This window comes from Limulus polyphemus, unplaced genomic scaffold (genome assembly GCF_000517525.1).
Source record: "Limulus polyphemus unplaced genomic scaffold, Limulus_polyphemus-2.1.2 Scaffold2022, whole genome shotgun sequence".
In the NCBI taxonomy this organism is placed as follows: Eukaryota; Metazoa; Arthropoda; class Merostomata; order Xiphosura; family Limulidae; genus Limulus; species Limulus polyphemus.
Genome location: NW_013667632.1, coordinates 113,867 through 128,278, shown reverse-complemented (window position 1 = coordinate 128,278; position 14,412 = coordinate 113,867). Strand labels below are relative to the sequence as shown.

At 34.1% G+C, this 14,412-nt stretch overlaps 1 protein-coding gene across 1 annotated transcript in view; it reads left to right on the top strand.

Moving 5' to 3' along the window:
* The first annotated feature begins 3,869 nt into the window (after positions 1-3,869).
* The window catches only part of LOC106465694 (breast cancer anti-estrogen resistance protein 1-like), a 36,479-nt gene continuing 25,936 nt past the window's right edge, over positions 3,870-14,412 (top strand). The window contains exon 1 of the mRNA XM_013925932.2: positions 3,870-4,484. Within this exon, the coding sequence (XP_013781386.2) occupies positions 4,389-4,484 (96 nt within the window). The 5' untranslated portion in view covers positions 3,870-4,388. The remainder of the gene's footprint in view (positions 4,485-14,412) is intronic.

The window sequence follows — 14,412 nt, the reverse complement described above, 5'->3', positions numbered from 1 at the left end:
CCCATATTGATCACGAGATAGAAAGTTGACACCTGTGGCTCTTCTGACAGTTGGAGCTGTGTCTAACATACCATCTCTGATGGTTTCTCATCTAGCTCATCATGGACCACCAACTAATTCCCATCAGCTCTTTCTCCTTCGACTTGAGACAGTATCCTTATCTTCTCTGACCCATTGACCTCATCCTTAGACTTTTGATTAACCCAATGCACTAAAGGCTCATCTGTGATGTATGGACAAAGCTTATTAATGTGTTCCATATCTTTGACAAGTCTCCAATCTACTGTGACTCATACAATAATAGGCCAATTTGTAAGAATATTAGGTAAGATAAGAATAGATGATTCAAGCTGCTTCTGAGCTGCTGGCATATACCACAACCAGACCCAATCTCCACACTGGAACATCCATTCTTTTACCCTTCAATCATAACACTATTTTTTGTTTTTATGCAGCCTTCCCTTGTTGTTGTTAGGCAAACTTGTGTGTATCGACCATAATAGACTTTGACCACTTCACACATTCCTGTGGACATTGTAAAACATTTTCTCATGAGGGAAGACCATAATCGCATCAACAGGGAGGAGAATTTTCTTTTCAAACATGAACATCTTTGGCATAAAGCATGTAGCTCACTGTTCTGTTGTTCTACATGTCATCATCATGTATGACAAGTATTCATCCTAATTGGTTTTGTCAGTATTAAAAAACTTCACAAGCATCCACCCAGTAGTAAGTATTACCCATTTTCCCAAACCATAAGACAGGGGATGATGAAGTGACGTGTGCATCTTCACCACACTTGACATTTTACACAGCTCAGTGGACAGTTGGCTGTTGAAATTAGCTCCCTCATTCATATGGATTTCTTCTGGTGCTCCAAGCCATATTATTCAGTTCTCCACCAAAAATCAGCGACAGACTGCACTAATCCACCAACCAATGGATAAGCCTCAATCCACTTCTTGAAATATTTTATAACAATGAGTACGTATCAATAATCTCTCATGGTCTCAGACCAATAATACCCAGAACTATCACCTGCAGAGATGATCCAACAGTTTTCTTCTGGAGTTTATTCTGTTTCAGCTAGTTCTTTGCCTGGGTGTCACAGGAGTAGAGTATTCATACCATTGCCGAAAATCTCAACTTGAATGTGGCCTGAAGAGCCGTCACCAAATGTTAGCATAATTGTGAGTAATATCTTGGTACCCTCCAGTCCTTATATTGTGCAAAGGTTGAAGAATTTCTTGCTGCAGAGCCCTGGGGACTATTAGCTACAGCACAGTCAGAAAACCATGGCTTGATGGTTTATAGTGACAGTACAGCATATCTTTCTGCACTTGCAACTGACCATACAAGTGCTGCAGATTGTGTGCATTCATGCTACACTCTACTATTAGTGCATGTTGGTCAAGGGTTATCCATGCTAAATTGTGGTCCTACATTTGTTTTTCTTACAGCTCCTGAAGTATCAATCTTGAGATCTATCTACACTGGAATCTCCTATGGTTTGTCTTTCCTATGGTGAAAATAGCTATGATTTCTTCTTACACATAAGATAATCCATTTGCCATTTCCATATTGCAGTCTAGGTGATGAACTATGGCAAAGTTATATTCTTTAAAAATTGTGCTCAAACGTGTTATCATTCCTTCCAAATCTTTAAAGTTCATCATCTTCCTAAGTACTGACGATAGTGTTTTACGAAGATTATAACTATAAGCAGTTCTTTGTCCATCGTATAGTATTTGCGTTCTACTGCGAATACACGTTCTACTCCCTCCTACAACTGCAATAACGCATTGTCAGTGGCATCAGTGTTTAATATGAACTCTTTGTTGTCATGGGTAGGAATACCTGGACATATTCATTGCTACATCTAATGGGTAGGAATGCCTGGACACATTCATTGCTATCTAATGGGTAGGAATGCTTGGACACATCCATTGCGACATCTAAAGTTCATCTCGACTTTCGTGAAAGCAGACAACTGTGCTGCTAACTTGGAGAAATTGGCCACAAATCGTTGGTAAGACACAAAACCAAGGAAACTGCAGACTTCTTACATGGTCACAATATCATACTTATCAGTTGCTTGCTGTTTTTAAAAGAAATATTGATCAGATTTACTTAGAGAACATCATTTGCTTAATAATACATTGTAGTGTTATTGCAGTGCAGTACAGAGTTGTTCTCGCTCCGAGATTTAGTTTCTGTAATTCTTGTATACACATTTTTCCCTATTAGACGTAAAATATTCGGAGTATCAGGTTTTGAATCATGTCAAAAAAACATAAACTGTTGAACCACTATGCTGAATTGCAGCTCAACAGTAATATTTATATGTTAGTTTGTAAACAGTAGTATTCAGGGCTTTTTTCCAATCAATATTTATTTTAACTCCCTTTATTTTTGTCACAGGCGGTGATACAGGGTTGGTTTGTTTTGAATATCGATGGCTATCTGCGCTACTTAGCTATGATAGACTAGAGGGAAAGCAGCTAGTCAACACCACTCACCGCCAACTCTACCAACGAATAGTGGGATTAATCGTCACATTATAATGTCCCACGGCTGAAAGGCGAGCATGTTCGATGACCGGGATTCAAATCCGCGACCTGCAGATTGCTAGTCGAGCGCCCTAACGGTGATAGAGACAGAACATCTTATCTTTAGCTTTCCTAGGTTTAATTTTGTTTTACTGGACTTTCCTTAACGGAAATATGTGGCTTAGATGTAAATTAATTTATTCATTGTATAATGCAATAAATTCCCCTAACTCAGTTCGAATTGAAAGTATATGCTAAAAATAAATAGTAACAGTTATTAAGGATTATTCTATTTCGATCACATGCAGAAGTTGTCTCATTGATTAATAACGAAAATTTTATCATAATTTCGCATGACCAGATTCATATTAAATTCATGGTTATAAATCAACACTAAGGAACTGGCGAGATGATTCGAAATATTCTCAAAATAGTTAAGCCCCCCCCCCCCACTTTAACTAGATTTCACTTTCATTAAGTACGAGTGGTTCGTTACTAAATTAAAAGGAAATTACACGCATTAAAATATTATAATTTCCTCTATTTTGTTATTATTTTCATGTACATTAATTCTGATTGACAATTAGGTTATACCATGGTTTATTAATTTTCCTATGAACTTATATTTAGTACTTGTACAAAACCTCCTGGAAATGGCAAAGTAACAACGGAAGCTTTGACTTTAACATTTTGATAATGTATGATTAGCGCATTATCAAAACTACAAAAAAAAAGACAATGTATAGTAGGTCTTTGTTACCATTATCAGGACGTACTAGAAAACCGCTCACTCTCTAAACACACTTAAATAACCGTACGTCCTATTGTATAGCATTTCTATATTCCTTAAGATATATACTGTACTCGTTTGTCGTATTTATAAATCAAATTGTATTTAAGACATTTTGAAAGTTTTCGCTATCTTGTGAGTAAAACACATTCCTCTCAAACATCGTACAATTACTGTAATAACATTAATTTGTAAGAGTCTATTTTAAAAAAATACCAGGGGGGGAGCTATGTATAGCAGTCCAGAAAATTCTGTTTAGATTGAAAATTTCTAAATATATTTCGCTCATATTAAAAAGCAACAAGATTTATAACTATTACAGTTTATGACAGTGATTTTACAATAAATGACAAAATGTTTGTAAATCTCTTTCCACAGACTAGGCGATTGAGAGGATTGAAAACATCTTTTTAAGATTGCTACGTCAACTTTGGCTCCTCCCTGGCGCCGCAGCTCGTAAGCAGCTCTTTGGGTCACGTGATTTCTACAGCGGACTATGCGAACACGAAAACCTTTTAGTCAGAAGCTCAGTTTGTAATCATGTGTTCGGAAGAGTGTGTAACAGTTATCCCTTTGAAGTATGAGTTTAATTTTGCGTCCCTGAAACCTTCTCAAGCGACCTCAGTTGAAGAAGCGTTTTTACACATGTGTTTATGGCAATATTTCACATGGAAAAACTTGCTACACAGGTTCAGCACAGTGGACAGTTTGACGTAGAGAACCACTTTTCCCTTAACTCACGAAACTTGAACTCAAAGCTCAGGACGTTTGCGAAGAGCTGTATTATCACCCAGAAAGTTATCTGCATGCGACCTGACATGGAATTATGGAAGGATGTGTTTCTTTACAAATGTTATAAAGTGATAAGATTAGGAGTTGAAATATATAGTTTTTATTGTTATTGTTTGTTTGTTTATTTTTAATCACTGTTAGCGGTAATCGGTACGTTGTGGTAAAGAAACCGAAACAACAACAACCTGTGGTTGTCAAATAAACGCGCGGTAATATATGAGATATTGTTGGTTTTACTGCAGGAACACATTACAATGACAATGTCAGTCATAAGATACTCCTCAGTCAAATCTCAACAGTTTCCAAACTTTTATAAGATGGAACGCCATCCTGTGAGTTTCAACAAACTGGTATGTCAGTTATCAATACTATCCCTTACTTATGTCTCTCTATACGTAAAGAATATTTAGAAGGTGGTTGTGAAAATGACATCAACACACATGTGGCATGTTCACGTCTCAAATAGTTAACTTCTAAAAACAAACGTTGGTTTTTGATTATTAAACAGAGAAAGCAGGTAACTCTTATTTTAGTGTCTATAAAGGTTCTTGAAGAATCAGTAATATGACTTTAAACTTAATATGTTTTCAAAATGAGGAGCGCCTTTTTGCCACGAAGCATATGAAAATATACATACAACATTGGAAATTGTTATTATTGAGATAAAACGGATATGAGTAGTCAATGAACTGGATTAAAGTGACAGAGAACAGACGAAGAAAAAATATAGTTTTTGGCTTTTGTCACTATTCCAAATTGATATGTATGATAAATTTATGTTAGAACATATGAGTTAATTTATTTAAAAATAAATTTAAAACTGTATTATTTATTTCTGTGGGACATGAACATCTGAAAACATCTTGTTAAATAAAACAATGCATCTTCTGAAATGTCCATGTTACAAGAATATTTTATAACGAAATAACCACTCGTATCTTAATTACATAGATTTAACAAGAATACTTTTCCTCTGATAATGGATAAAGGATAGTATCATATTATCAAAAACTAAGTTCATTAGGTTTTTTTCTAAATCAATATTTTCTTAAATGCATTTGATTAGCTATAATTACTGCTTAATTTATCTCTATATTGAACTTTTTAAGTTTAACCATGTTAGTGTTTTAGAAGTATAATTTTATTCTTATTCTCTCTCTCTCTCTTTTATTTTCTTAGAGAAAGAACATTTGATGTACAACGTTGCTTAAATGCTTATTTCGTTTATTCAGATGTCAGTAGATGGTGTTTTAAGTCATGTATAAAGTAGCATATGACCAAACCGGCTTCTGTGGTTTAATAATCTTTTGTGAGAGACTGAATGGCGAGTTGTAAGAGGAAACACACGTACGATCGTCGAAATCAGATTACCGCATTCTAAAAAAAAACCTCAGCTGCATCCTGAGTTGATAGACATTAAGATAATATGATTGACTAAGAGTTGGTTCTGTATTTTAGGGTATGGATGAAAGGATGTTTTCGTAATCGTTATGTAGTATGACTCAACAAGATTGCGCATAAAATCTATTTCATATTTATATTACACTTCGTATGTTGGCAACCGAACGAACTACTTTGTTTAAAGATTCTATTTGTAACTTGTGGTATATTCTCAGTGATTTATTTGTATTCTCAATTATTAACTACAGAAAGACTGGGGGAAAATGACGTATTAGCCTGCGAAACTGTGTTTTCAAATTATTATTTTCAACTTGAACAAAATTGGTTTTGTTATATCATAATGCCAACTTGTTCCAACCAAGTTAGCTTGAACAATCACCACAAAATATCTTGAATCGTAACAATGTGGACATCTGCAATTATGGGATAGTTACAACATTCTATCGTATATCAAGTAGTATTCAATTTTTTGAAATGTTTTAAACTTGTATGATGCACTTGGTTTGACTTCAGAGGATATATGTTCAAAGCTATTTCAACAAGTGATTAACTATATGTTTTATCTGACCTAGAAATACGGGGTTTGGACAAAATATTGAAACACATTTTAATTTCTACATTTTGCTTATTAATGTATGTGTGTATGTATATTTGTGATTAAGCACAAAGCTACAGAATGAGCTATCTGTGTTTTGCCCACCACGGGTATCGAAACCCGGATTCTAGCGTTGTAAGTCCGCAAACATACCGCTGGGGGCTTGTTTATTAATATGGAGTTGGTTCTCCATGAGCAGACAAGGCAGCATTAACACGGTGTGTAATTAATGAAACGGGGTGTTGTACATCAGGCAATGATATTTTTTATCATTCGTCGATCAAATATTTTCTAATTATTGAAGTTGTTGGTAGAAATCTGCTTCGAAGCTTGGTTTCAATAACTGAAAATAGAGGATCGATAACATTTAGATCTGGTGACTGTAGTGGCCAAGTTAGTTGCACAAAGTTTCCTTCGTGTTCTTTGAACCAATCTTTAACAACTTCAGAAGCATGAATTGGTGAATTGTATTCTAGAAACAGACCAGCTCCATTTAAAAATAAAGAGTTCTACATAGGATAAACCTGTTCTGCATAAAGTTTATGTAATAATTTGTTATCGTTTTACCTTTCACTAAAATCACAGTCTCTAAATTATTCCAACAAAAATCTGTCTATACCAATACAGATCCTCCTCATTCTTAACTGATGGTACAAGAAATTTAGAGTTGTAAGCTTCTTTTGGTTTTAATCAAATATAAACACGTCTCTTTGATAAGAAGAGTGTAAAAGATGATTCATCTGATCAAACCACGTTCTTCGATCGATCTTCCAATTTTTATGTTTTTGACACTATTTTACTTGGGATTTTGCATGGTTTGGTGCTATTACAGGTTTCTGAATGGCAGACTTACCATGGTAACTCATCTTGTTTAGTTCCTTACCAGTTATTCTGGCAGGAATTGGTTGTTGTAGGCTAACTTTAGGTTCTGCTCACACTTTTGACTTTGTAGTCTTTTGTTTTCGTCTCACTACTCGTGTTCATGCTCGTCTGTCACGATCTGACAACTTAATTTCTCGACCACTGTTATGTTAGTCTGATAAGATTCAATTTTTGATAGCCATGCTTACGTCACTTTAAACACTGTTCCTCGGGGCACATTTGTTATTGTGGATGTTTGTGTCACTGAGAATCCAGCTAGACTTCACCTGCATATTTGACGGATCAATTTAGCTCTGCATTTTAAGAACCTTTTTCTGAAAAAACAACAACAATAATATACTGCTTGTATACAGATAATCCCAATGATATAGAATAACTCAATGTACAGTTAAATTACCATATGACTACATCTTACCTTCGTACAGATATCAAAACTTGGGAGATAAGAAATAAAAGTGAGATATTTCCATTATTTTGCCCAATTTCTGTACATGAAGACTCAACACAAACTTGAATGTATAATAAAACATTGCTTTCTTCTGTTTTCTGATTTTAGTAAGATTTTACCATAAGTTAATTTCTGAACAGCAAAATGCTTTAAGGTCAAAAATGGATATTTCTCCAGATTATACACAAGTGCTATGCATCCCTTGACACCAGTTATTATTTCTACATGTAAATACGTACTTTTAGATATATCACGTCTAAATGTTTATCGAGATAATGAAACATTTTCAGTTTTGGTTTCTCTTGTTTTACTGAATACATTAAGCAGGTAATATGAGTCAATAGTCTTGATAATAATTCTTAGTGTACGCAGTTGGTTGTGAATAGATCCCTTGGGTGAAAATTGCTGGCTTTTAGTTTAATTAAAACTGTTGACATATTTTTGCAAAAATAACATATGTTTGAGAACTTAATTGTGATACCATCTTGGCCTTGTAGCTAACTAAAGATCACAATACAAAATTTGAGTTATCAATGTATTTTATAGAAATCTAGCGACATTTGTCACCTCTGTCAAAGCAAGCTTCAGTTCTAACTGGACGAGAAACACATTTAATAATTTAATAGAAACAGCACCTTAAACCCCCTAATTACAATTATGTATTTAATCTTTCTAACTTATTCTAATAGACAGTTTAAATTGTTAATTTAACAAAATAGAACATGTTTACAGTTAGTAGTCAATAATGGTCGTTTTGAATCTCATTTAAAGTTTCTGGGAGCTTTAGAGAAAGAGCGAGAGAGACATAGCTGTTATAGCAAGGTTTTACGCTAATTTATTTCATTATTTTAAAAGTAACCCTTCATTAAATTTTTATTTTTTTGTTTTTACTTATAATTAGTTTAGAAATTAATATGTTGAACGTTAGATTGTTTTAATCTTTATGCAATTGGACAATGGTATTTTGTACATGATTGACATGTAACAAAGTAATGTATCTTATGTTTACCAGAAAGTGTAAAGAAGAGTTTTAGTAGAGAGAGACTTTTAATTTATTGATAACAACCTATTATTCAACTGTTCATAGATTTAGTTATATTTTTTTGTTTATGCCATACTTATTTATAATTCTTAACTAATGGTATTGCCCCCAGTGGCACAGCGGTATGTCTGTGGACTTACAACGCTAAAAACCGGGTTTCGATACCCGTGGTAGGCAGAGCACAGATAGCCCATTGTGTAGCTTTGTGCATAATTACAAACAAACAAACTGATGGTTTTTGTAGTAAGAGGGCACTGAATAATTCTGTACAGCTTGAAGATTGTATTAAATTTAAATTCAAAAATAAACACAACAATTCACATGATTAGCATAAAGGTGAGATTGTTTTTGTCTATTGTATTTTGATATTAAAAGTATTTTTCATCATGGACAAAAAATATATTTGACCAATTCGAACTTATGTTATTGCCTATTATTTGTTCCCTGGTTCTCATATACACTTAATTTCTATACATCGAGTTCACGTGTGTTCATGATGTTCTTGTACTCAAATTAACACCATGTGATAGCTTTCCTCTCCCATCGATGTAATTTAGCTGTTCTTACCCACCATCAAAGACCGAAATGTCCATTTTTCAAACTGTATTACATCTTAGGATTTCCCAGTCCTTAATATCTCGATGGTTGTTTCTTTGTCTGCAGTTAAGCACAACGTTACACAATAGGCTATCTCTGTTCTGCCCACTACCAGGGTTGACGAGAGGGGGGCAAGGGGGCAGCTGTTCCGGGACCTGGAGCCTGTTAAGGGGCCCGGCAGTGGGATATTCCAAAGCTCACTAGAAATACATACTACTTAATGAATTAAAATGGCCACTGCTTTTTCATGGATTCTTGAAGCAATTTGTCACCTAAATGTCTTTTATGAAAAATCAGAAAAAGTTAATAAACAGAATGAAAGGGGGACCCGATGATATTAATGACCCTGGGCTGGCTCTCGACGCTCCTGGGAGCCACCACGGGTATTGAAACCCGGTTTCTAGCGTTGTAAGTTCGCAAACATACCGCTGTGCTACTGGGGCGGCTAATTTCTCGAAGCCAAACGTACCGTGCTGCATCCCTATTGACGGGAGGGGGAGGATAAGTAACAAGTTAAACGTTACTGAAGTCACTAACTAGGATGGGGCTGGAAGCGAGGAATGTAGTGACTGTACATATCACAGTAAAGATAACATCTTTACGACAGCATACTGCAACCTATAGCCGTCAACTTGTACATATCACAGTAATGAAAACATCACATTATGACAGCGTAATGCAATCTCTAGTCATCAACTTGTGCATATTATAGTAAGAAAAGCATCATTAGAACAGCGTACTGCAACCTCTAGTCGTCAACTTATTTTTATTATAGTAAGAAATCATAATTGTGACCGCGTAACACAACTGATATGAGCTAGATTGATGACGCATGAAAGCACAACTAAACATTGTACATGTTACTTGGTATCGTGTTGATAGAACCCTTAAACAAATCTGGGAGCTGTTCCTGGGCCTACTTTTCTGTATTTATTTGATAATATATTAAATGATAATATGGATTTTCCCGACCCCTCCTTCAAAGTTGGAGCAGTTTTCACCCCCCAGGAAAAACTTTATAGTTACTTAAATGCAAAGTAGGGGTTTGACTCAACAGTATTTTACTATATTAACATAAATACGGTTATTAGATCAGTGAAAACTTGAACTTTGCCGTTCCCTTTAAGACGGCGGTTTGGTTATAGAAACTCTATATTTAACATGAAAAGAGAGAAATAAAAAAGTTCGTATGATTCCTATCCCTTACTTTAGTGTTGACACAGAAGTTAAGTCACACAAATCGTTTTCATTTCCTTAATGTAATCTTAATTTTTACGGAACGATTCATATAAATATAAATATAGCATTAATAGTAGGTCTCTGACGTACACCTACATAACTGTAAACTCATTCAATTCCATAAGTGTTGTCTCCTATTTTAATGTACTAAATAATATTAACATAACAGTAAACGAAACAGGCTACAGAAGTATTTTCTATCCTCATAAACATTTGTTTTTGTACGTGCCGTGGGAAAGTTGATGCTACCAACCCGACACGGTTTAAACTAAAACATGTGGGTTTAATTGTCACAGTTAGGAAAACCTCTGACGTTATATAGTTGGGATGCCAATATTGGTAAAGCGCAACGTTAGGGAGAGCAAGATTCCAAACAAATATATATCAATGGCTATGGTTCAAGGCAAAAACTAGTCTTTGTGGGTTCTATAAGTAAGGTATGTAATTTTGCTTATTTGCTGTTACTTTCATTGGTAATGCTGGTTATACTAGTTATTATATCAAATGGCATTATTTTTTACTTTCATTTGTTGCTTATCATTATACTTTTATTACAAAAATTGTTTTGCAGTTTTAGCTTAGAACTTGTATTTAAGATTGAACCTAGATCTCTTAAGCTGGCCGAACTTCTCGAGATATTATTGGATTTACGGCCGAAGTTACCCAACTGATATGATTGTTAAGGGTACTCAACTGATGAAACAATACATTCTAATATTTATAACTAAAAACATAAGAAAAGTATACTTAATTAGCTATAGTGATAGCGAGGTTGTTTTTTTTTTTGGTGTTGCTCTGAGTAGATAACTTACCCTGATCGGAAGTTATTATTGTTATTAACATAATAGTTAATGAACATGGTCTCACAGGCTTTTTACCTCTAATAATGTTAACATTATAGTTAATAAAAAACGCACTCAAGAGCGTGTTACTCACTGTAATGATAACCAAATCGTTAGGTAATATTATATATGTATGTGTGGTGAAGTAGAATGTTTAGAATTTATTACGAAACTCTTACTAATAACTGACGCACGTGCAGTATTACACATATTTATTCATTGATATGACGTAAAATTTTCTGTATTCATTCACTACTTGTTTGGCAAGGTCTTAAAACGACTGTTGGTGTTACTTTGGTATTAAATTTCCAACGATTTTCTCAGCTTCTTCACTGTTCTAGTTCTTTCTCTTTTTTTTCTAAATTAAAGAAAATTTTAAAGTAGTTGTAAACATTTTTTAAATTGCCAGATTTATATTATTTTACGCTCTTCAAAGTTGATAGGCCATTGAAAATAGCGCGTTGATAACGTGTTTAAATGATAATCATAACGTTAGTATAATACGTTTAATCGGCGATTTTCTTCAAATGAAACTATTCGACAAATCCTAAAGCTTGTTATCCGCCGCAACGTGAGATGATAACCCCTTGTGGTTATGTTAAAAACCTAAGTCGCGACAGTTGTGTCCTGAAGGCTCCAAGATTGCAGATAAAACATGGAAGGTTATAGTCACAGTGGCGCCGCCTATTTTCTTTATAACTTGCTTCATTCATTTCGTGTCCGGGCAGTGTAAAGAAATTGTGACGTCACAAGGTCTTTTAGAACCGGAGTGCACGTGTTGGATCTGATCTGCACACGTTTCTGTTACGAAAGCGCGTGACCTGAATGTGATATGTGCAGGTCACAGTCCAGTGAAGCTGGAATTTTAATGTAGGAGATTATGAGATGTTTTATGCCGAAAATGCGTCAATTATGCAAATACAACGAGTATTAAATTTTCTTTTACCTAAAGCAAGTTTCACTCAAAATATTACCTGTAAATATTTTTTTTAACCTAGAAACATATTCAAGCAACAAAGATAATAAAAAAAAATTAAAATAAATGCTTTAGGTTTAGTTAGTCGTTACAGGAAATTTTAAAAATCTTCATAGCGTTTTGTAATTAGAGCCAGATGTATAATTCAATTACAGAAAGATAAAGAAAATCCTGAAAACTAACTTTATCTTTTATAGACTCCATTATTTATTCAACGCCCATTATAAATTCACGTCAAGTAAAAAGAGAATTATAGCTGCAAACACTAACATGTTATTTATGTGCTTAAGTAGCATTTCAACTGAACTGTTGAGCATTTCCCCTCTTCCTTTCTGCCATTATTTCTACATACTACGAATGTTTCTTACATACAAGTCAAAGTATTTTCCGAGATAGCACATGATCGCATTCGGCATACAATACATAGGAATCAACAAGTGTCTCAAAGTGGAAAACATATAGGACTAGCTTTGTTATATTGTAGCGTCAATCAGTATTAATTAAAATTCGTTAAAATGAGTAACCTTTGATTAAGACGTTTTGAAAGAGTGGGCTTTGTGTGATTAATGCATTGCATGTGATGAGTCACAAAAATGAATGTTATTATTAACGTGTGTTAATTCGACCTAAATGTTTAATGAAGAGATTAAACCAGTACTTCTGACTATTTCCAACCAAAATCTTGACATTTGGCAAACATCAAATACTATCTCCTCTTTCTTTACTTTTCACCCAGTTTGTATAAAATCGTTTGTTACAGACAGGGTTATTTACATGACTTCACGGTCAAGGGTTTATCCTATTATCGTTTGTTACAGACAGGGTTATTTACATAACTTCATGGTCAAGGGTTTATCCTCTTATCGTTTGTTACAGACAGGGTTATTTACATAACTTCACGGTCAAAGGTCTATCCTCTTATCGTTTGTTACAGACAGGGTTATTTACATAACTTCACGGTCAAGGATTTATCCTCTTACCGTTTGTTACAGACAGGGTTATTTACATAACTTCATGGTCAAGGGTTTATCCTCTTACCGTTTGTTACAGACAGGGTTATTTACATAACTTTAAACTTATTCTGAAATGCAGGGAAATTCGTTTATATTCATTGAAAAAACACATTTTTTTTTCCTGCTGATAGCCATGCAGAGTTCGCTCACAGGAAATGTTTATATCTAGTCACTAAGCTTCATTGAGTTGTTTCAATCTGTCTGTACAAAGTGTGGTAGTATCCTAAGTATTTATACGACATCTAGCCACTGAGCGTTACTTCTAGTCATTAAGTCCAAGTTATATTTGATTGAGTTGTTTTTATCTATATTTAAAATATTTGATATTATCCTAAATATTTACATGATGCTTGAGCTACTGAAAAATTGTCACTAAAACGTAATTGGAACAAGTTTGGAATGAATACTCAAACAATTCTTTATTTGTAATTATACTTTATTTTGGCACTCTTTATAATATGTATTGATTTATAAAACTACTTTTAACTCCATTCTATACACGGAATAGTCTCTTTGGTATTCAGTTTTTAAGCGATTTCATTATCTGAGAAACTTTTTCAACGGGGCAAGAGCCACGTTAACTCATAATAGACAACGTCAAGCAATATTAGGTCGCATCAGTCCAGCTAACTCGATTACACGAAATAATACATGATGGAGCTATATATACGAATACCTCACCAAAGTGAGAGATGAAAGTTTATCCAATTTTAGTTTTTCACTAACGACATTGTTTTTTTTTCTCCACAATTGAATATAAATTTTCTATCCCTTCATTCTAATTCATTATTCAATCAGTAACTGTTACCTTAATGTTATGCTGTAATGATGTACATGCTACTATCTTGTTTCCTGTTTCAAGTTTGCCGAATTTTCTAATGCTATGAGGCTATAAATTATGAAGTTTTAGCTATTTCAACTTTCTATTACTTTTTAAACGTTTCAATAGGTGTATAATCGGCTTCGTGGTGCATTATTGAAGATTCATCAGTGTGGTCTTAATGCTAAATTCAATTATAAGGGTTTATTAAATCATCCACTGAAAGCAATTTTTTATTCATCAACCTCGAGTTTGGATTTCAGGACTCTCAGTAGTGATCACATCCAACTTTTACATCTCTCATTTACTTTAAGGCTTAAAGAGTTTGGTTACTAATGGTTGGTAATTTTTTTTTGTTGTTTTTTAGGAATATAAGTTAAATATAATTAGCTGTTACTAATCATTTTCACTTGTTGTTCATTA